General features: G+C 42.1%; 1 protein-coding gene across 4 annotated transcripts in view; it reads left to right on the forward strand.

Moving 5' to 3' along the window:
- Window positions 1-24,478, forward strand: part of RALGAPA2 (Ral GTPase activating protein catalytic subunit alpha 2) — a 456,753-nt gene that overhangs the window by 58,385 nt on the left and 373,890 nt on the right. For all 4 annotated transcript variants that reach the window (XM_040351179.1, XM_040351181.1, XM_040351182.1 and 1 more), the window contains exons 2-5: window positions 2,840-2,950; window positions 7,901-7,950; window positions 12,695-12,752; window positions 21,012-21,055. In XM_040351179.1, the coding sequence (XP_040207113.1) occupies window positions 2,840-2,950; window positions 7,901-7,950; window positions 12,695-12,752; window positions 21,012-21,055 (263 nt within the window). The remainder of the gene's footprint in view (window positions 1-2,839; window positions 2,951-7,900; window positions 7,951-12,694; window positions 12,753-21,011; window positions 21,056-24,478) is intronic.

Below are 24,478 nucleotides of genomic sequence, written 5' to 3' on the forward strand. Positions count from 1 at the left end.
CAAGGGGGCGCTGAAGAGGTTAAGTGTGACCTCATTTGTGTTTCTAACTATAGGGGGGGGTGGCTGTAGGTGTGACGTCATTGATTGTGTTTCCCTATAAAAGGGAACACACGATCAATGACGGCGCCACAGTGAAGAACGGGGAAGATGTGTTTTACACACAGCTCTCCCCGTTCTTCAGCTCCGGGGACAGATTGCGGGACTCCAGCGGCGATCGTGTCCCACGGTGCTTCGGACTGGGTCGTGGGCGCGCGCCCGCGACCCACAGCTGGGCACTTAAGGAGGATGTACGTGCTTGTGCCCAGCCGCGCCATTCTGCCGACGTATATGTGCAGGAGGCGGTCCTTAAGTGGTTAAGGTGGAGTTCAACCCAAAAATTGAATTCCATTAGACATTGTGGAAGGACTTTGGCTATAACTACCAATGATTACTTTTGTTGTGATTGTTGATTACTTTTGTTGTGAGTTTTTAAAGTGGAGTTTCACCCAAAAATGGAACTTCCACTTTTTGGAACCCTCCGGTGTCACATTTGGCACCTTTCAGGGGGGAGGGGGAGCAGATGTCTGTCTATTCCAGGTATTTTTCTCCCACTTCCTGGCATTGATCGCCTCAGGCCCCGCAGTGATCTATGCCATGTCTGACCCCTCCTCCGTACCCCCCCCCCCGGCTGTCTTCTGGGAGACACACAGGTCCCAGAAGGCGGCAGGGACCAGTGGGGATCGCACAGTGCGACTTGCACATTCGCAGTAGGGACCCATGCTGCGAAGCTGCAAGGCTTCACTTCCTGATTCCCTTACTGAAGATGGTGGCGCCTCCACCCGAGAGCCGAGGGACAGATCGGCTTTCGGGTGCTGACATCGTGGGCACCCTGGTCAGGTAAGTGTCCATATTCATAAGGTTGAGTTGGGACATATATATATATTTTACACACACCACACTATATAATATAAAGTGGTGTTTAGATTTTACAGCTCATTGTATCTTGTGGAGTGGTGAGCTGTAAGGAATGAACAGTACAGAATGAAGCATTGGGGGATATAAAGTGTACAGCACAGAGTACTGAGTAAATCACTGTTAGATGTGTAATGTTCAGCATGCTGTAAATGTACAGTAAAAGGTGGAGAGAGAGGTGTGAAGTATATAATAAACGGCACAGTGTACGCTTTGGAGAATACAGTGTACTTTTTTTTCCTTGGCAGTCATTATACAGTGTGCACCATAGCATGCACTTTCCTGCAGCTTTCCATGTGAATGGTGTGACCACTGCAGTATTTATAGAGGCAAAGCTAGTCTCTAAAACGCCCAGCTCTAATGTCCTTTGTCTATTCAGGACGAGGTTCTGGAAAAATGGTACTCGGAGTCTAGGGGTGCAGACATAACTGCATACCTTCAGCCTCCCAGACTGTATAGCATGCAGTGATAGGAAACATTGTGCTTCATTATCAAGTATTAGGCATACAGTACGTGGCCCTGTACTGTGCATGGCCATGTTGTATCGATAACATTCTGGGGGGTATACATCATTATTACAGCCGTGGCCAAAAGTTTTGAGAATTGCGCAAATAATTTTCACAAAGTCTGCTGCCTCAGTTTTTATGATGGCAATTTGCATATACTCCAGAATGTTATGAAGAGTAATTAGATGAATTTCAATTAATTGCAAAGTCCCTCTTTGCCATGAAAATTAATTTTGATCCCACGAAAAACATTTCCGCTGCATTTGTGAAGAAGGCTTCAGGGTGCGCAATAAAGTCCAGCAAGCGTCGGGACCGTCTCCTACAGTTAATTCAGCTTCGGGATCACCAGTGCAGAGCTTGCTCAGGAAGGGCAGCAGGCAGGTGTGAGTACATCTAAATGAACAGTGAGGAGAAGACTTGGAGGATAAGAATGTGGTGTCAAGAAGGGCAACAAAGAAGCCACTTCTCTCCAGGAAAAGCATCAGGGACAGACTGATATTATACAAAGGTATAGTGATTGGATTGCTGAGGACTGGGGTTAAGTAATTTTCTCTGATGAATCCCCTTTTTGATTGTTTGGGGCATCCAGAAAAAAACTTTTCCGGAAGAAGAAAAGGTGAGCGTTGGCATAAGTCCCGTCATGCCAACAGCAAAGAATCGTGAGACCATTCATGTGTGGGGTTGCTTCTTGGGCACACTCACAATTTTGCCTAAGAACACAGTCATGAATAAAGAATGGTGCGAAAACATCCTCCGAGAGCAACTTCTACCAACTATCCAAGAACAGTTTGGTGACGAACAATGCCCTTTCCAGCATTATGGAGCACCTTGCCGTAAAGTGATGATAAAGTGGCGTGGGGAACAAAACATCGAAATTTTGAGTCCATGGGCAGGAAAGTCCCCAGACCTTAATTCCATTGAGAACTTGTGGTCAATCCTCAAAAGGCAGGTGAACAAAAACCCCACAAATTCTGACAAACTCCAAGCATTAATCACGGGTGAATGGGCTACCATCAGTCTGGATGGGGCCCAGAAGTTGATTGACAGCATGCCAGGGTGAATTGCAGAGGTCTTGGAAAAAGAAGGGTGAACACTGCAAATATTGACTCTTTGCATAAACTTCATGTAATTGTCAATAAAAGCCTTTGACACGTATACAAGGCTTGTAATTACATAGTGTAACGTAAGCAAGGTGTAGGTAAAAGGAAAACGTGTGCATCAGATCTGATCTCACTCTGACTTCACTTGCTTCATGCTCTTTCTGGATTGTTGGTGTTGCATATTATTACTTAGTAATTCATATGGTTTACAAAATACTCCATTGACTTTGTTATGACGTAATACGAATCTACATTTTATTCTTTCACTGTTTTATCTTTCAGATATTCAGGAATGGGGTGAACTGAAGCAATTTTTTGAAGCGCACTATTCTCAGATTTATTTTATCTTCTATGAAAATTTCATTACACTGGAAAGTAGCTTAAAAGTTAAAGGTAATGTCTTTTTTGTATTGTTTGTATTTTCATATGAGAAAATGCCTACATATCATTCACAGTGTATTAATATGACGTGTATATTTATTATTTTGCCAGTCTGGTATTCATGGAGGCAAAAAAATGTATTATTGGTGTGTACATTTGCAGAGCAATTTTTATTTTTGTGAAACTGAATTCCTACTGTGTGAATAGGGGCAGAATCAATATTAAAAAAACAAAATGTGAAAGACTGCGCAACATGTAATATAATGCAAGTCTTCTAAATAATCCAAAATTGATTTCCCAATCCACTAAGTGTTGCTGCAAAGCACTCAAATGTGTTCCCACATCCAGCTCAAAATGAATAATTAAAGGGCTGCGCTTCATCAAAACATTAATTTTACAAAATTGTGCTACAAATAATGGACCCGATGTCAGTAGCTGAACAAAATATATTTTTGTTTGCAAACCCAATTAAATGTGTATAATAATATATACACATTTTATTTAATGTTTTATAGCAAAAAGAACAATGTATTAGTAGGAATGCTCCACCACCACTCGATACTGCAAAACAAGTGCACAGTTCATAAACTTTAACTTTATAAAGGTCACCATGTGCCTTCCTTTTAAGAGGTCACTGAGTATCCAACTTCTTCCTCCAGGTTTTTCTCTAGGAATTCCAATGTGTATCAAATAAGCTAAGCAAACTCTCCGCCAGCAATTTTGCTCAAAAGAAATAGAAGCCACACACAGGGGTTGATTTACTAAAGGGAAATCCACTCTGCACTACAGTGCAGTCGCTGTAAATCTGAGGGGACGCTCTGAAATGATCAGCTCTGCTGATTTTATCATCCAATCATGTGCAAGCAAAATGCTGTTTTTTATTTTCCTTGCATGTCCCCCTCAGATCTACAGCGACTGTACTTGCAGTTCACTTGTAGTGCAAAGTGGGTTTGCCTTTCGTAAATAACCCTCGCAGTGTTTTATCGCTTAACTCTTCGACATTACAAAGGTAACAATGCGCCTTCCCCTTTAAGGGTCACTATAGGTCACTCTGAGTATACAACTCCTTCCTCCAGGTTTTTATCCTTTGAATTCCAATGTGTATCAGATAAACCAAGCAAACTATCCACCCATAATTAGATAGTGTAACGTAAGCAAGGTGTAGGTAAAAGGAAAACGTGTGCATCAAATCTGATCTCATTCTGACTTCACTTGCTACATGCTACACTTTGCCATTCTGAAGCTTCCCTCCAACCACTTTGCATATTTTATATATACTGTGATTCTGTACTTGCCAAATATGCTGCAGAAATCTCCCTCCACTAAGTCTGGCTGCATCCATTTTAACTGTGGGCAGCTGAAGCTGCTGCCTGTTCACGTCCCGGATTTACACAGACACACACCTGCAGCTCTCATTACCTCTCATGACTGACGCCTCCCTTCCATCCTGGCAAACTCCTCACGAGAGTGAGAGACGGAGAGAGCTGTGCATGATGTCATAAGCATAGGCTTTTTTCCAGACAAGAAACAGGAAGTGGGCTGTATAAAGTATTTACTGGGGGAAAAAAAATATTTTACAATCCAAAGTTGGAACAAGTGCAGAAGATTTAATGGATTGAAAGATGATAAAAATGACTGAAGTTCCGCTTTAAAGAAATATTAAATATTTATTAAAATCCTTTAAAATACACTCACAATGTCAATTCACTTATCAGTAGTGTGCCACCTTAAAAATGAAAAGAACACAACATCCCAAACTCCAGTATTCGGGTCGCTGCTTCTTGGCATGATGACGTCATTAAGCTCCGTCCTGACATGTTTTGTCACTTCCTGTGACGTCATCCAAAGGAGGATCATTGTGCGGTTTCTATTCTTTTTGAGTGACATTGATAGGTGGAGAGTTTGCTTGGCTTATTTGATACACATTGCAATTCCTGGAGGAAGGAGTTGGATACTCGGAGTGACCAACAGTGACCCCTTTAAAGGGAAAGGCACATGGTGACCTTGATGAGGTAATAGTATCGTACATGTTTTATTTATGAGACATCGTGGTGCTGGATTTTTTTATGCCTTTGATTGGACGTTTGGTTGCCTGAGAACTGGGGCCATCCAAGCACATGAGTCTCCATCTCATCCTGTTTATCATTCATGGCTATTTTGGGGTAGCAGCACTATTTCAGTAGAAGTGTGCACTACTAAAAAAAAAAAAATGCTAAAACGCAAATACCTGAAGTAAATTAAATCGATGCTGCAATCCTGGCCAGCCACCATAATGTAGTAGGTCAAATCGGTTTCAGCCTGCAAGTCCCTGCCAATAGGCCACGACCCTTGACGTTTTGTCCCACCAACCGGGGCTTAATCGTAGGATAGAAGGCCTAGAGCCAGATGGGAAGAATTTATGCAAAGAAAAATATATATGTAATCAAACAAAGTAGTGAAGTGACAAAGTGAATGAAAAAGTAAGAAAAAAACATGAGGCGATTGAATTTTTTTTTTTATAAATTTTTTTTTTTTTTAAGTAAGAGATGAAGAAAAATTAAATATAAAATAATGGATAATGACAATAAATGAAAATGATAAAAAATAAGAAATATAAAGGATTTTAAATGAAAATTAATAAGTGAAAATAAAGAATGAAAAGCAACCCAAGTATATAGGAAAAAATGTAAATATCAGTGAGGAGGATATTGAGAAAGGGACAAAACAATAAGAAAAGCAAGAAGAAAAAAAATAACACAATTATTACCATGGTCTGGTATGGATTTTTGCAGGGGGACCCCACACCAAAAAAAAAAGTGCGCCCCCACAAAATCGACACCAGGCCCTATTATTTACGTTCAACATTTTTGCTGAGTGAGTAGTGGTACTGTATATCCCATACTCATTCATATATGGGGGGGCAGGGTTGTGGGGAAGGGGCCATTGTCCTCGGCAACATGGAGACAAGATGGTTTGCCAGAGGGGACTTCCCCCGGCAAAGAGTCCCCCTCCATGCTGAGGCCATGTTGTTTGGGGGGTGGGGTGCGGGGATCTCTGGGGCCTGGTATGGATTTTGCAAGTCAACCCACACATTTAGTTTTTTCTTGTTGTTGTGGGACCCCCTTCTAAATCCATAGCAGACTTGAAGGGCCCAGCGGAGATTTTCACAACAACCAATGACTCACCCTTCTTTGCTTTTGACAGCAGGGATGCGTAACTGGTTGTTAGGACGCTGGTGGGTGCTTGCTCCTAGCAATCGGTGCACATCGCACACAAAAATGCATTAAAACCGCATGTACATGCGATTTTGATGTGCTTTCGTTGAAGTCTATGGACCACACAATCGCATTGCACCAAACTAGCACAGGACCCTTCCCCAAATTCGCAGGGCAGCTGCTTTTCATTGATGTAAACGGGCACTCTAACATAAGAATTCTTGTTATCCAAGTGAGTAAAAGCCATTGGAATTACTGATGAGATCTAATGCGTCTGTAGTGAATCAGTTTTGTCTGTATGCATATTGATGGAGGTCTACTCTGAAGCTGATTTGCCTTCTTTATAATGTACCATGACCAGCCTTTTAAGGCACTTCATCGTTATTCAGGACGGTGCTATTGGGCAATAGTCATTCAGACATAACACTCTTCTGCTCTTTGGGACAGGATTCTTAAGGCATATAGGGACAGTTGCCTGACCAAGGGAGTTATTAAAAAATATCAATCAACACTTCTAAAAGCTGGTGTGCACACATAAGTGTGCACAGCCTATTGCATTGGGTGTGCACCCTAAAGCTCAAACACACATACCTTTCTCTATAACCTCGGCTGCACTGGACAGGGAATGAATTAGAAGTGCTTTGTGCTGAGCAGCTTGCTGTTCATTCACAAACGGAAGCATAGTAAACATAGTTTACTAATTTTCAGTTATGAATTAATGCAGTGAGTCAGTGTGTTCACTTAGAAATGGAAGGGGCTAGTAAATTACCTATTTTCTAGCCCAGGGGTGTCAAACTGGCGGCCCTCCAGCTGTTGCAGAACTACAAGTCCTATCATGCCTCTGCAAATCTAGCCCCTTCCCCCACTCTCCATCCTGAACTAAGGTCACCCTCTGAGAGCCAGCTTACCCAGTGAAGAGGTGAGCTAGAATCTAGGGTAAGCCTAGGGTGTCCATATGCATGCCTCACTGCCCATGCCTCCCTGTGCCCATGACTAGACTTGCGCTTAACATGGGAGTATATAGAAGGGGTGCCCCGGTCGTAGGTCCCCCAGACAGCAAACTTTACACACTTATAGAGGGCTACATGTGTGCCAAGTTTGGGGTCCAGGGGACCTACAGCCGGCCGGTAACGGGTCCCCAAATTTACCGAAGAAAAGACTGTTTAACATAGGAGTCTATGGAAGGGGTGCCCGACTTTGAAAAATCGGTGCTCCCCGGCCGTAGGTCTCCCAGATAAAAAAACTTTGCACACTTGTAGAGAGAGAGTGGTGCTATATGTGTGCCAAGTTTGAGGTCCAGGGGACCTACGGCCGGCCAGTACCGGGTCCCTAAATCCGGGAGATCAGGCGCAAAAAGGTGACTCGAGTATACGCCGAGGGGGGCGTTTTCAGCACAAAAAAAGTGCTGAAAAACTCGGCTTATACTCGAGTATATACAGTAGTTACCCGGCTTGCTGCATTTTCTTCTGTTTAGTATGTCCTTTAAAGTGGAAATAAACCCATAAATTTTAACAGTTTCAAAAAAGTTACATTCCCGGGAAATGTAACTGTCACATTGGATGTGTTCTCAACCAAACTGTCAAACCATTCAATGGCTGGTGTCATAACTGATCACATGTGCAGCACCATGGCAGTTGAAGATTAATCAGAGGCCAAGATGGCGGCTTCCTTAGCTAAAAACAATAGGAGGGTTTACTTCCACTTTAAATATGTTTTATACTTCCATGATGTAGTTGTGACAAAGCCTATTTTCTGTTATGTTTTTCAGGGAATAAATCTCAAAGGGAGGAGCTGGACTCCATCCTATTTCTTTTTGAAGTAAGTAATATAATAAAATGAGAATTTAGAGTTGAATGTTTTTAATGCAGGATAAGTATTAGCTAGCCGTTTTACCTATGAAGGAATTTTGCGCATTAAGGATGTTGATGACTGTAACTTCATTCTGTGGAAGAACAGAAGGGAGAACGCTAGCCAAAATACACACCTTACATGTGCCCATCACTCTTCATTCCCCATGAAATTATTCAATGACGATTCCATCAGACATTGCGGAAGGACTTTGGCTATAACTACCAATGGCGCACCTGGAACACTGAGCTTAGCAGAATATTAGTCCACCATTGGCCACCAATCTGGCCTTTACAATATCCTGGTATCCTTTATACCAATACACAATCATATTACACTTAAAATAATGTGGCTAGATCTCCTATAGTCTTCACTTCAGTAATGTTCTACAATCCATTTTGGTTATTCGTGTAGATGCTCTCCTGTGTCCCTGAGTGTACGAACAGCCTCCATTCTCTGTCAGATTTGGAAAATAGATGGCAATATTTCCAGTTGGCTTGCTCCACCAACTAGACTTTCTCGGGTCCTTTGGCTGGAAGACTGCAAGCATCTTACAAAATTCCCAAACCTTTAATGCCAATCCAATCCCTGACCTGTTGGTTTGTACCATTTACAATGACGCCTTGTACCACCAATAGTCCACATCAACATTTTGGAAAATGCTAAAGTTTATTGGTTCATACAAATCAGAAATTTTTCTGAACTGATTTTTGTGATGTTAAAAAGTTCAGGATTTTAAAACCACAAAAAAATATACTCGCCTAGGTGGATGCAGCATCGATCCAATGCTGCATCTGTCCCTGCCGACTCTTCAGTGAGAACTGAGCAGTCGAACAACGCTGATCACGCGGTTCTCCCCCTCTGCTCTCCCCTCCGGCACTCACTGGAGCACTGGGCTGTGGAGGGGTGAGAGGGGCTAGCTCAGGCTCTCAGTGGATCACAGAGAGGGCTGAGCCAAGTGCCAACCCAGGCATGTAGGTGGATCTTGACCATTTGGTCAGGATCTTTTCTCATGCTTGGACCGGCTGAGTGAAGTCAGCTGACAGCAGGTCATAGGAATGTAAAATGAACTGCGCTCCTGTGATCCATAGAAGAATTATAGCCAAAAAAGCTTTGGCTATACTTCTCCTTTTAAGTCTGATTGGTCATTTTAGAGGTTTCTACACATTGGGATTTATTTACTAAAACTGGAGGGTGCAAAATCTGGTGCAAACCTGCAGAGAATCCAATCCGCTTCCAGGTTTTGTTGCTAAAGCGTAACTGAACAAGGTGAAGATAAAAGCTCTTTGGCTACCTACAGCTTTACTAGATTCTGAGTGCACTAGTTTTATTAAATCTACCCCATAATTTATTTGTTAGATTTTTCTGACTAAGCTAAAGAGTCATATGGTATAGGACCAGGGGTCAAGTCCTGGGGAAAAAAGTGTGGGAACTCCCACCCAAGATCCACTCCCCCACCAAAAAAAAATAAAAAATTATACGCTCATATGCATAGTTACTATGTTTTTTTATTTTTTTTTCGATCCACTGTAGCTTAGTAATCCTTTATGTTACTGGCCACTTCCTGTATATGGATTCATCGGGTAGTGTGCGGGTATTCCGTCACTTCCTCGATGCCGCAATGTCTCCTGGGAGCTTTTGTCATTGTTCCCAGGAGACATTGCGGAGGTCTGCCACGAGTTATCATGGGATTTAGAAAGAATATTAAGCAAGGTCTTGCTAAATCCCACCATAACTCACGGCAGACCTCTGCAATGTCTCCTGGGAACAATGACAAAAGCTCCCAGGAGACATTGCGACATAGAGGAAGTGACGGAATACCCGCACACTACCCGATGAATCCACATACAGGAAGCGGCCAGTAACATAAAGGATTACTAAGGTTCGCTTGCCCCTGAGAGTGACTCGAGCTGGGCATTACCGATTAGTGAAGGATTGGCTCGGGCGGCTCGGCTGCTCTAGTCCTGCAAAGGGAACTGCGTTCCTGCTGTGTAAAAAGTGCAGGGACTCCGTTCCCATGCGTTCCCGCAGGACTTGAGCCCTGTATAGGACACCTGCAGAGGTTCTATTGAATATTGCTTGGCTTCTTTAGTCGAGACTCCAAGTTTTTTTTTATTTTTTTTTATGTGCTCATATGGCTGATAATTTTGCTGCTAAAGCCTTGCCACTTGTTTTGGCTTGTCAAGTCAATAGATCTTGTGCTGGGAATATAGGGGGTTATCCACAAAAGGGATACGCCGGCGTATCTACTGATACGCCGTCGTATCCCTGTTTCTATCTATGGAACTGATCCACAGAATCAGTTTACCATAGATAGGCAGAAGATCCGACATGTGTAATTGAATTACACTGTCGGATCTTAAGGATGCAATTCTAGGCCGGCAAATGAACACTTACGACGATCCACGAACGTTCCGACGGGCCCGTTGCGCTAAATCGAATTACGCCGTGTAAAAATAGGGCTAAGCCCTATTAAGTATGGCCGTCGTTCCTGCGTCGAAATTTTAAACTCGGCGTCGTTTGCGTAAGACGTCCGTGAATGGCGCTGGACGCCATTTACGTTAACGTCTAAGCAAATGACGTCGGAGCGACGTCTGTTAGCGCAATGCACGTCGGGTAAGTTACCCGACGGAGCATGTGCAGTACGTCCGGCGCGGGAGCGCGCCTAATTTAAATGGGACTCGCCCCATTAGATTCGGCACGCCTTGTGCCGGACACATTTAAGTTACACCGCCGCAAATTTCAAGGTAAGTGCTTTGTGGATCGGGCACTTGGGTAGAAATTTTGCGGCGGTGTAACTTAAATCGGAAGATTTAAGTTACGCCGGATATATTTGTGGATCTGGCCCATAAACTTTACAAAATCTTCTCAAACCTTTAAAGAATTGATTCTGCATTGTGTTTGCATCCCCTGATCTGTCATTGTACGATTTCTATGTAAGGTCCGCAGGACCAAATGTCATGATATATTTCAAAGCTACTTAATTGTAATTAACGCTTGGTTTTATCTCTTACCTATCATGTGCTGTTAATGCACAATGCAGACTACCATGTTTAGGTATAAGCATTAAAGTATTGATTTTGTTGGTCATCGATTTTTCAGCAGCTGGGTAATTGATTATGTGCTAAAAACAGTGTTAATCATTTGTTTCTTGCTGACACGATAAGTTCACAAAACAGCAGACACTGATCTGATTAGCAGTATTGAGGACTTGGTTAATTGCACCTTAATTAAAATGATTCCAAAACTCTGACCTATCTTTGTCCCTTGAGGTCTGCAAATTGGATCCACTTAAAGGAAAAACTTACATTCACATTTAACTATAATTTTTAAAAATTCTCTGTATTATATGCATTCCTTTAAATAAAGTGTTAACCTAAAAAAACAATAAAAAAAAAAATATCTCGTTCCTTCAAAGCATGTTATGCAGCACAGTGTTTGTGCTGCGTAATGTGGCCCCCGATAACACCTGAAATACCTGGCTGATCCTGCCCTCCCCTTTGTAAACTGATTACGTTTATCGTGGCTTCTGAGCCCTGACACCGTGGTTAGTTTATGTGCCTCCGTCATCTGGTGTGTCTCCTGTGCCTCCTCTGTGCTCTCCTTCCTCTCCCCCTCCCAGCCCTGCCTGTCAGCTCCGTGTCCATGCCCCCCTCCCCTCCTGCTGTTTAAATTGGGGTTAAATTTACATTATCCTCTGTTGATTCATGTAATGTCCCCCTGCGAATGTGCTTTATAAAACAAAATTCAGCTATATACCTGTTTACAGAGCGCTCGTGTAACCCGCCGCCTCTCTCCTCTCTTGCATGACAACTGCAGCGGGCAGAGCTGCCTCTCTCCTCCCCACCTGAATCAACCGAGAGGATAATGTAGATTAAATCCTGTGGGTTAACAAACACTTTAAGTGCTAAGGATAAACATATAAAGGTGCAAACCATATATATGTGGAACTTCTAGACACAGTTTTTTAACAAACAGGAACATTTATCTCAGATGAATGAGCAGCAGTGCTGGCAGATACCTATGGTGCTGCTTATCCATGTAAACTATTTTGATTTTTAAGTCTGTTCTGCTGGTCTTTTGATCCAGCCATCCCACTAGACAGCACAGCCAGATCCCAGATCTCTTTGTAGACTTCACTGTGTTTACATTTTATGGCCTTGGTTAGGTTCTACCCTATCCCATGGTTTCCCCACATCCAATTCACATGACAGGGGATTGTGACCGGCTCTCTATGGAGCCAGTTTACATATCTCCTTTGCAGCTGCGGAGCGTCTCGCACAGGAGTTCTGTGCATCTCTGACTCAGGGCCGAATTCAGGCAAAAATTTGGCCCTGATTTGTCCCTGAAATGGGGAACAGGGTCTCCCTGGACCCCTGCTGTGAGTCGCATCCATCAGAGGTGTGAACCCAGCCTTAATGATGCCTGTAGTATATTAAAGAGAGTTCAAATAAAAGTAAACCTGTAATAAAATCAGTACAGAAGTTGAACCTACTTTCTTCTTTTGTATTTTCTCTCAAATAGGAGATGACGCTTTAGTGTGTAGGTTGTTTTTCATACAAGTTTGCTCATCATCTACACATTTTTTCTTGTGTAGAGCAGCGCAACAGTTTTTAAGGCTATACTTTATCTTGCTGATAACTCACTGTTTTTATTTTTTTATTTTACATATAGTATAAGGCTTTTAGATAACAAACATTTTTTTGTTGTTTAGAAAATTCTACAACTACTACCTGAAAGGATTTACTACCGCTGGCAGTACCATAGTATAGGTATGTATTTTGAATTAATAATCTAAATATGCAATTATTGTATTCTTTCTTTTGTAGTTGTTGAAACACATTTTCCAGGTGTGGATATTTTATACATAGTTGCATAGCTTGGACAAATGTAACTATGCATATACCATAGCTGGCCGATCCCCCTGGACTCCTGTGCAGAGTGGCTGCCCTGCTGCATTTTAAAAACAAGAGGTTGGATGGTCAGCGCCAGTTATCTGATTGGACGAGGTGGAGAGGTAGGACAGTGACATCATGTACTCCACTCCATCCAATCGGAGAATACTTTGCATTAGTTCAGAAAATAGAAGGCATTCAAACTGAACCGCCAGTGTTCCGTTTGCAGCAGGGCAACTGCTCAGCTCAGGACTATGAAACGAGTGGGAATCACTAGAGTAGCGGTGTCTACGTCAGTGATTTCCTGCTTCCAGGAGGATTGGGCAGGTATGGTACATGCATCCGTTACATTGGCCAAGCTGGACCAGTGTAACCGTGTCTAAAATTTCCATATCTGAAATTCTTCTTTAATATACAGTAAATACATTTTATATTTCCTCCAAAAATTCCATCTATTTGCAAGTTCAGATTTAGGAATGTCCTACTTTTTAAAATAAAACTGATCCAAATCTTTGTAGTTTTTCCTTTTTTTTTTAAACCTCTCAAATTTGCCAGAAAAAAAAAAACACATTAACGTGTATTGGTCACTAAAGCTAAAACAATAAGGAATTGCATGTTAACTAATATAAAACGGGTCCTTTTTTATCATATGCCTCCCTACATCTTTCCCTGGCTACTTTTCTAAATCTAGCCTGTGTCACCTATTCTGTTTGGCAGCTGGCCATGGTTAAAACGCATGTAAACCAAAAATCTATTTTCTGTCTTGTACAATACAGGGCACGAGTCTTTAGTCATAACAGATGGGTTATTTACTGCTCCATTACTCCCACAATGGGATCCACGTTTTTTTGCTAGTGTCCTCAGGTGATGGCTGCATCTCTGTAGGACAATTGTTACCAACTGGACCAAGCCACTGTGACACAGGGTGCCAGTTCTCCAGATATGTGCTTTCTGGATTCATACTTGGGCTCTAAATCAAGATATGAGAGGGATTGGCCTGTAAGCTGCTGCTGCATTGGATCCAACTAGGTATGGTGTGTACTGTGTGTGTCATTGCAGATTGTTATACAGGTCTAAGGCAGAGGTCTGCCTGAGGGGGAGCCCAGTCCATGAAGATCCCCCACTCTGGTGAAATGGGGGGGGGGGGTTTGGGGTGGGATTGGATAGACTGACTGAAGTGGGTGAAATTTTACTAGAGGTCCTGTGGGATGGTTGCCACGATCTTGCCCCTCGTTCTTCTCACTGCGTATGTGTGGGTGCCATTTTAATGGCTCCTGCACATGTGCGGGCACCATTTTGCTTTTTATTTGGCAGCTTGTAGAGGTTCCCCAGTTTTTTAAGCACAGAAAACAGATCTTCTTGTCTGCTGTGCAGGTGTAACATGTAAAAACTTGTAGCAGCGCTGCTCACCACCTCAATCCCCCATTGTGGCTGCTGGCAGGGAATCTTACCCTGCATCCGCTGTCAAAATTTGAAAAGCAATCTGTGAATATATGCACTAGAAGTCCTGTCTGCCACTGTGGCAGATGGTGTGCAGTTCTCGGTGAACTGTGAGGACACTGATGAGTGCTCATCATTGACACTTCCTACACTTCTGTAACTGTCTACCCATATGGAGGTATGGACAAATGGCTGAACTGACTGGCTGTAGAAGCCTGATATTACATGCTTGTTTTGCAGCCTGCAGTGTAAAAAATAAGTTAACGTTTGGAGATTTTCAGTAGTTTCTAGCAAAAAATAGCAAAAAAATGCTTATTTTTACACGTATGACAGAAATGTCAGAATTGGCCTGTACATTTGGTCTATTCCTACCTTCTTGAAATTTGTGCTTTTTCCTAAAGGTGACCAAGGCACAGAGGCTTCTCTTCCTCCTCTCCCTCAGTCAGGAGTCGATCTAACTTCTGACTCGGGAGCTTTGTTGTCCAAGATGCCTTTTCTTGTCTGAGCAAACAAGATTTTTCCTCCCAAATATCCTTTCTTGGGAACCAACTTGTGCCCTTTTTAACAAATCGGCTACAAAAAAAGCAAGGGCTCCCAGTCCCTCAGTTTCCTCCTAGCCCTCTGAGAATTTTCTCATTGGTTGGAATTAGAGGAGATGGATGTAACCCGGGCAGATTCTTCCTCTGACTCAGACAATTTGTACGTGAAAGGATGTCCCTCCCCCATGGTGTCGCCTAAACTGAGGTCTGCAAATGTCTTGGGTTAGGCTGTACTGTGCCTTGGGGCCCCAAAATGACAAGCATGGGCTCTAGAAAAAACCTACTAAGGCTTTTCTGGTTCTTGCTTTAGACAAGAATGTTTTATACAAAGATTGGAGCATTCAGAAAAGGGTCATGTGCCTCCTAAGCTATTTGCACGACAATATGCATTGGAGGAGGAATTCTGCAAAAAATCTGTGGTTCCCTGAGTTGGACCCAGCTATCACTTGCCTCAGTAAGGCCCCTTTCACATGTGTGGACCGTATGTCCGCATTTTCATCCATTCGTTTGCGGATAAAAACGGGACATACATTGGTCCCTATGTGATTGCGGGTGTCATCGGATAAACACTTGCTGATACCCGTAATCACCCGCCTCCGCAAAGATCCGATTTTGCGGACGGAAGAAAATCCTATTTTTTCTTCCGTCATCGGATCGGATGAACACGGACACACGGTCCGTGTTCATCCAAACCCCCCCATAGGGGAGAGCGGAGAAAAGACAGGGCGGTCCCTGCACAATGTGCGGGCACCGCCCTGTCAGCCGACGGCTCATCAGGGATTTTACAGAGCGATCCCCGCTCAGCTTACGGACACACGGAGGCGAATCATTACTGATCCGCCCCGTGTGAAAGGGCCCTTAATCTCTCACTGTATAAGTTGAGGACCTACCCACTTTCAGGGATTCTGTGGATAGGCGCTTTGAGACTTTTCTCAAGGCTTTGTTCTCTCTTTCTGAGCCATCCACACAACTAATTTGTGGTTGGTATGGCCAAGGCATCTGGATAGGAACCTCAGAGGTATTAAAAATGGACATTCTTTCTCCTTTTGCCACAAGTCTTGGTCCTCCAGACCCTCTAAATTAAGTCCCCTTCACATTGAAGAGGTGCCCCCCCACTGGGTTTGTGGGGATGCTTGCTGGCCCTTGCAAATTGTCAGAGCTGGGCTTTTAGCAGCTCTCTTTTCAGTGCTCGGCTGCTCAGCTGTCAGATAATTACCAGCCATTCATTGTTTCCACAATGGCTCACCTGGTTACTATTACCTGGCTCATTAGTCCGGCCCACAGCCATCCCCTTTTGGGTATTTAAACTGCTTTGCTCATTTCTTTCGGTTCCTTCATCTGGTCAACATATCCAGTGTGTCTCTCTGCTGTGTTCCTGTTTGACTTTGCCTGGCTGACGTTTCTTCTGGTTCCTGATCTTTGGCTTCTGACTAAGCTGATTTCTGGTGCCCTGATTCCGGCTCATCTCATTACCCATTTTGGGTTTCTAACCCTGGCTTCTGTTTTTGACTATGTTCCTGGTTTGTATTTTTTTCACTATTACATTAAAGGTGTGAAAAACTGCATTTTCTGTCTCTGCCGGGTTCATGGTCCCTGGCATAAATATCCAGTGTCAGGAGATCTCGGATTCAGGGTACAGGAAGTTGTATCCTCCAGCTACAAACTAGAATTTCAAAACTGTTTTCCACCTCCTTTTTGGTCGTCAAATGTGCATGTTCATCTCCTCAGCATAGAATGAACATGCCTAAAGCTGTATCCCAACTTCAGGCATAGGAAGTTGTGATACAGGTCCTCGAGTGGGAGAGAAGTCAGGGGTTTTACTCTAACCTTTTTACAGTCTGCAAACTGAATGGGAAAGTTAGACCTGCCTGGACCTCAAATCATTAAATCACTGTGAAAGTCACAAAGTTCTGCATGAAATCTGCTAAATCCATCAGAGCGGCCCTTTAGCTGTGAAAATTTGTGGCATTTATAGATATCGAAAATGCTTACTTGCACTTCCTGAATTATTTCTTTACATTGGTGTTTCCTTTGCAATGAAGGACAACCATTTTCAGTTTGTGACTCTCCTTGCATTAGCAACAGGTGCAGGGGACTTTCACTCTGAGGGTTATTGTCCTGGACCTGAGGACAGTTTATCTTTCCCTTTTTATTGTAAACATGACGACGAGCCACAACGTTGGATTACATAAACCACCAAGTAGGCACAAGAGGCTGTGCAGCTCAGCAGAAGAGACAAAAGTTCTCGCCATACATGCCGTGAACATCCTGGGAGTAGAAATACGGCAGGCGGGTTTCTAAGTCGGCAGTCTGCCACGTCGGACTCCGGTGTTGCTGTGGGACATTCCTTTAATACTTTTGGTCTTGCAAAATTCCTGGGCCTATTTAAAAAAGCAATTGCCTGCCCCCCACCCTTGCTGAATCATAAATGAACTGTGATTACCACATTTTTTGTAAAGGTGAATACATCCAAACCATATTACTGCCAGACCTGTTGAATCGAGAAATCGCTTGCTCAGAATCTGTCTGACAAAGTGAAACACGCTAAAAGATCTCAAAAAGCAACACATTATGCCATGATCTAACGAAAAAGAACACATGAAAAATAAAATAAAGTAATTGACATATATCAGTCTGGAAAGGGTTACAAAGCTATTTCTAATGCCGCGTACACACGATAATTTTTCGGGTTCTGAAAATGAAGTTTTTTTTTTATTAAAAACGATCGTGTGGCCAATGACAGCTGATCACATGATGTAAACAGAAGCTCAGTAATCTGTTTTTTTTTTTCTCCTCTTGCTGACAGCGTGAGGAGAAAAAAAAGCCGATCACCGGTTTCTGTGCAAGGCACATTGGTCCCGAAGAGGAAGAGACACAGGTACCTCATCTGTGCCCACTAGTACTGCCTTCCAGTGCCACCTGCCAGTGCCCACAGTGCCACAAATCGGTGCCACCAGTGGTGCCACCCATCAGTGCACATCACTGCCACCCATCAGTGCCCATCACTGCCACCCATCAGTGCTATCTATTAGTGCCACTTCTCAGTGCCACCTATCAATGCCCTTCAATGGCACCTCTGTGTATCGGTGCTCATCAGTGCAGCCTCATCAGTGTACATTAATGAAGACGAAAAATTACCAGTTTACAAAATTTTATAACAAAATGTGTTTGTATATTTTTTTTTTTTTTTTTTTTTAAATTAACAAAAAATAAAAACCGCAGCAGTGATGAAATACTACCAAAAGAAAGCTTTATTTGTGTGAAAAAAATAAAAATTTCATTTGGGTACAGTGTTGTATGACCGCGCAATTGTCGCTCAAAGAGTGAGAGTGCTGAAAGCTGAAAATTGGACAGGAGGGGGGTTAAAGTGCCCAGTAAGCAAGTGGTTAAATCTTTAAATCTTTTACTGTCATTTTGAAACATATTTTAGATTTAAAAAAAAGATAGTGTTAATGATAGTGTAACCTGCGTGTTTTTCAGCTACTTGCTGAGTTTGCAGGAATATATCTGTGCATAATGGCTGGAAATGGAAGGTCAGGGGAAATGGAGTTGTGTTGGTGGGAAGACTGAAGCATCTGTACTGACTTCTTGAAAGCTTCTTCCTTCCTGTGCTTGTTTTTTCATTATCATTTGAAAAAAAACATTGAAGCTCTTGCCCAGTGTTTTTTCATCTGAACAGACATTTGATATGTTTAGATACTGGAATCATTCTCTGTTCTAATGAATAAGTTTGCCTCATGCACTTCATTTTGTAGGTAAAAAAATTTGCATTTTTAAAAAAAAAAAATTTACACTGCAGCTTGAATTTTTTTTACCTATGATAAGCTGATCGCGGGTGAAATATCAGGCTCCTGCAGACTCTCAGTATAGCTGTCTGCTAGTACCTCCCATATGGACAGACAGTTGCTGAACTGCAAGAAGGACCAATGAACTATGTGAGCACTCACCAGCGCCCCACATTTTATTGTGAACTATGAGCCATGTGCTGTGATGGCAGACAGGACTTGAATGAATGAAGGAATTATGCAGCTGTGTGGGTGGAGCCTGGCACAGCCATACAGTTTTAAAATTGGGACAGTGGGTGCAGGGAGATGATCCCCCAAACGCTGTCACAATGATGGTTCAGTTTGGTGCAGGGTTGCTACTTTAGTAACATGTCACACCCTGAATACGGTGAACATATCAGCCCTGGAAGGAGTAACCCCGCCTTAATGACCTGGACATGTTTTGCGATACGACACGGTGTCTCTTTAACTGACAATTGCGCGGTCGTGCAGCGTTGTACCCAAGCAGAATTTATGTCTTTTACCACCAAAAGAAAGCTCTATTTGTTGGAATTTCATCACCTCTACGATTAATTTATTTTTTTAACTATAAACAAAAAAATATATTTTTTACTTTTTTGCTTTAATACCTATCAAAAAAAAAATAAAAAAAAAAACAAATATATTCATCAGTTTAGGCCAATATGTATTCTGCTAGATATTTTTGGTAATAAAAATCGCAATAAGCGTATATTGATCGTGTTGTGCAAAAGTTATAGCGTCTACAAAATAGGGGATATATTTATGGACTTTTTTTTTGTTTTTACTGGTAATGGTATGCGACATTGCGGCGGACAAATCTGACCCTTTTTGGGGGCCAGTGACATCAATACAGTGATCAGTGCTAAAAAAATGCACTGATCAATGTATACATGACACTGGCAGGGAAGGGGGGGTGATCAAGGGGTTAACTATGTTCCTTTGGTGTGTCCGAACTTTGTGGGGAATGGGCTTACTGGGACAACACAGGGATCGCTGTTCCAGATCGATAGAAACAGCAGATATCAGTGTTGTCTCCTGTCAGAACAGGGATCTGCCTTGTTTGCATAGGCCGATCCCCGATCTGCCTCTCTGTACCGCAATGAGGTGGGTGGGGGGGGGTGCGGACCGACATACAGGTACGTCTGCGGTAGACAGTCGGCAAGTAGTTAATATCAACTTTTCCCCCAGAAGGCCTCCAGTGATATGGCAGTATGTGACAGCCAGGATTTACAGCAAAAAATAAATAAAAAATCAGTGTGAGTAGAGGCAGGGCCTCCTTATGTAAGTAATAGAAAAGCATGAAGGTGTGTCATGTTGATTAGCAAAAATATTGATCCCCATCCCCAGAGATGATAGAGGGCATCAACATTAGGTTAGCTCCCTTTGAGGTATTGCACAGATTTATGAGCTACTGTAATCTATCGAGCTGGTTAAAATGTAGTAATATTGTTTAAACTATTAAGATTTCATTTTACACTCCACTGAAATTATTCATCAGAATGGAAAATGTGGTTTACTACTCCGTGCATATTTATTATTTTTTTTTGTATCTTTTTTTTTTTTTTAAACAAAATCTGTTAAAAAAAAAAAAAAAAAAAAGGGGAAAAAAAAGATTGTACAGTATGCCAGCTCTGCCATCTGCTTACAGCCAAGCTTTCCATTGTGTCTAGTGATTCTTTAATATAGTCTCATCTGAGGTGTGAATGTTTTAAATACACCCAGTCCTTTGATGGCTCGGACTACATTTTGAAATGCTGTGCTTTTTAAGTTAAAATGATACTAAAGTCTAATTTTCCAAACAAAAAAAACAAACGTGTTATACTTGCCTACTCTGTGCAGTCGTTTTGCACAGAGCAGCCCAGATCCTCCTCCTCTCGGGCCCTCGTGGTCACTACCGGCCCCTCCATCCTGCCAAGTGCCCCCACAGCCAAGCCGCTGCTTTGTGTGTCCATTCAGACACGAAGCTACAGCTTAACCCGCCTCCCCCCTCCTCATTGGCTAACTGACTTTGACAGTAGCGGAAGCCAATGGCGCCCAGCTGCCGTCTCAGCCAATGAGGAGGGGGAGACAGCGGAACACACTGGAACTGCAGGCAATGGTGTGAACTATGCCATTGAAAACCATATAATCTAATTTCCATGTGTTTTTGATGCAGAAAAAAAAGGCTGTGGACTGCATGCGGTGTGAATTGGCCCTTGCAAAGGTCCAGCGTTTTTGTATTTTGACACACTATTCCCAACTACTAGTTTGCTAGGATGTTTCAATCGTGGTTTAGAAAAGAAATACTTCAAATATCACTGCTTTTGTTAACACATTTTTAAATGATTTTCCAACTTTTTTTGTGCTTTCAGGTTCCGTTTTAAAGAAGCTTTTACACACTGGAAATTCCATAAAGGTATGAAAAAGAAGGGTCTCTGTGCCTAGAAATAATGGCTGACAAACTTTCCCAACTGATCTAATGTTTGCACCAGTAAACAAATCACTTTTACTCTCCATTAGTTTATGCAATGGTTCCAGTTGTACTAAATGCATGCTTTATTTTGTATCCGAATGCAGGAATCCAGTGTTCATCCAAAATATAAAGCTGCAGTTACTACAATTTGTTTTTCACAGAATTCTAATTTGAAGTTTTGCTTATTTAAAAATATAAAGGCAATCTCATGCACACTGGATGTTATTCCTCCTGGGCAGTGGTTAAAAAACGTTTGCCACTTGAAAACACATGTAACGCATTTAGGTGCGTCACGCACTTGGGATTTCATTGGTCATAATAATTTATTCTGTCTACTGTATTAAATGCTCAAGCACTGAATGTGCCTAGCTTATATGTGCATTTAGACACATCAAGCATTTTTTCAGCTAAAACACTGCTGCTCCCGATGGCAGTGGGTTTTTGTTTTTGCCTCGGTGATCTGTTTATAGCCATTTCTTTTATATACCCAACAGTAGGGTGATATAATAAACTTTGGATGATTCTGTATCCCTGTCACTGACTTTTTTGTTTTTAAGTGTAACCTTTATTATAAGTGTTACTTTGTCTTTTACTCGCCTGCCTAGTCTGCAGCAATCAGGATGTAGCTTCATACATACAGCCTGTGGAAATATCTGCTTCTATACTGTATCAGCATGTTTTTTCAGACCCTGAGTTTCATTAGCGGTACATGTACCAGACTTTAAGTATTCCTGTCTGACCTCTAATAAATAGCCATTTAGGTTTGGCGGCACAAGACCGTATCACTGGAGCAGAGAAGGCTAGTGTGATTTGTTCATTATATAAAAAATTTAAAAATAATATATTGCGCTAAACAAATCTAAGTGTATATATAGTGTAAATAGGCAGCCAACATACCAGTGGATAAGTGTAAACAGACAAAAAGAAAATAATGTAGCGCCAAAACTATAAAAAGGTGACCACTGATCGGTTATGAGGATGTGACCTCTGTAATAAGAGTTGTGTTAAGTGAACAAAACTCCGTGAAAATGGTCATACATACATAACAGAGCTATAATAACTCTGAGTGCTAGTGGTATACCTGGATGGTATTAATAGCAAACAAAAGAAAAATCTTGAGTGATATAGTAATTATAAATGTGAACAAACACAGAAAAGAAAAATGTTCTGAAAAATAGGAAGGGGATCACTCCCAGAGCTTCCTAAGAGCTGACTGTTCGTCACTTCAGTTGGAAAGCACCTCTTCCACATCAATGGAGAATCCTTTCCCTCAGAAATTGCACATCTTCAAAAGGACATTCCTTGGCATATAAAAGTTAGGGTACTCTTACCAGCTTTAGTTGACCCACAGCTCACCGTATGGTGGGTAGGGTCCTCAGAGCTTGTATATGCTGGCCGTCCTTCAGTTTTGATTTGTTCATTAGGCTTCATGCACACTACTTTATTGTAAATACAGTTTTTCCTGGCAAAAACTTACCTAAGCTGCATTTGTTTTTCAAACCAGTTTAGCAACATTTGGGAGTTTATTTAATTGGTCAGACTTGTCATTTATTCTGGTCATTGAAATGAATAAATGCTAAACGTGCTTGGTATTTAGACATGTTTATGCACATTTGCTGTTTTAAATGCCGGTAAACTTTTGTCCTGAATGCAGTTTTTGTGCTTCTAGAGAAATGCCAGTAAACTCAGTTGCCTGTAAACTCCTCTAAATGACTGTGTGCATGGACACATAGGATGACATAGAGAAGAATTCAGAGGCTTCAGAAAAAAAAAAACACCCAACTGCCCCTAAACGTCAGTTTAGCTGGTGCAGTGTACATGAGGCCTACTTGTCACCTTTTGTGATAGGCTTAATGTACGCGGGACATTTAAAACCTTCCTTGAACGATTTAACTTGACAGATAGTAAACGACAAAAAAAAGTCAGTTTTGCCGCGTTTAAAAGAAAATGTATATATTTTTCAAATCTTCAAAAATGTATCTCCATTAAAGACGCCTGTAAATGAAAGGTGGCTATATGCGAGTTACTGCGTTTACATGCATTTACAAGCTGTTACAGGCATTTGGCATGTGAAATGCCTCTGAACATCGGTCCTGAACGCATTTTTTTTTTTCAACTATACATTTTTTATTATATCAATAAAATAGTACATACATACAGCAAAAGCATAAATGACAGAGTTGCAGTACAAACAAAACAGAGATATAATCAGAACTGTAAAGGCCGTGCTTGTAAACATGGTACGGGCCTTGATGACCTAGACCAGTCTACCCCAACTGGGCAGAACGCCCAACTGGGCTAAACTTGACTGCCTAGAAACATCTATAAGGCTACTTTCACACTGAGGCACTTTACTGACACCATAGCACTAAGAATAGCACCTTTACAGCACCTGTAAAGCGCCTCTCCTGTCACTCCAGTGTGAAAGCCCTCGGAGCGGAGCGCCTGCGGGACGTTAAAAGTCCTGCAGGCAGCATCTTTTGAGGCTCTTTAGGGGCGGTGTATACATCGCTCCTAAAGCGCCCCTGCCCATTTAAAAATCAATAGGCAGTGCCGTAGAAGTGCCTGCAAACACCCAACTCCTCCTAAACGTCCATTTACCAGCAGCAGTGTACATGAGGCCGAACTGTTGTACTTGTAATATGTCTTACCCAAAGTCTTTTGAATTGGGCCTCATGTACACTGCAGCTGCTAAACTCATGTTTAGAAGCAGTTGGGCATTTTTTTCAGCAGCCCCTGAACTCTCCTCAACGTAATCTTATGTGTACATGTAAACTTGGTCATTTTAGAGGCAGTTGATTCTACTGGCGTTTTTTTTGTGTGTGTTTTTAAAAGCAGAAAAATCGTGTTCAGGACTGTAGTTTACCGGCATTTCAAACGCCAAACACTTGTAAACGCGGTAACCCGTGTTTATGTGCGTTTGCGTTTTTTTAAAAGCATTTTTAAAGTGGAAAATATAAAATGTGGAAAAAACTATTTTCACCTCATGTAGAGAGAGATGGATGGATGGATAGAGAGGGGGAGCCATAGGTAAAACACACAAAAAATCTATCTACAAGCACACTGCGCTCTCTTCTCTCACAGAATGGCTGAAATAGTTAATAATTGACTAATTTTTCCTGCATTGTGGGCATTTGGGAGGCAGGAAAAAACACTTGATGCTACTAAAAGCTGTTTGGCACGTTTAGCTCTTGAGGATTAATTCATTTGAATGGCCAGAGTTATTTATTCTGCCCAATAAAATGAATTGATGCCCAAGAGCTTGTAAAAGCTTTAGACACTTTTTCAAGCATCAGTAATTTTTTGGGCAAAAAACGCTGCTGGCTTCTAGGAGATTTAAAGGGGGTTGTATGGGTTCTTCCTTTT

This window comes from Rana temporaria, chromosome 4 (assembly GCF_905171775.1).
Source record: "Rana temporaria chromosome 4, aRanTem1.1, whole genome shotgun sequence".
NCBI lineage: Eukaryota > Metazoa > Chordata > Amphibia > Anura > Ranidae > Rana > Rana temporaria.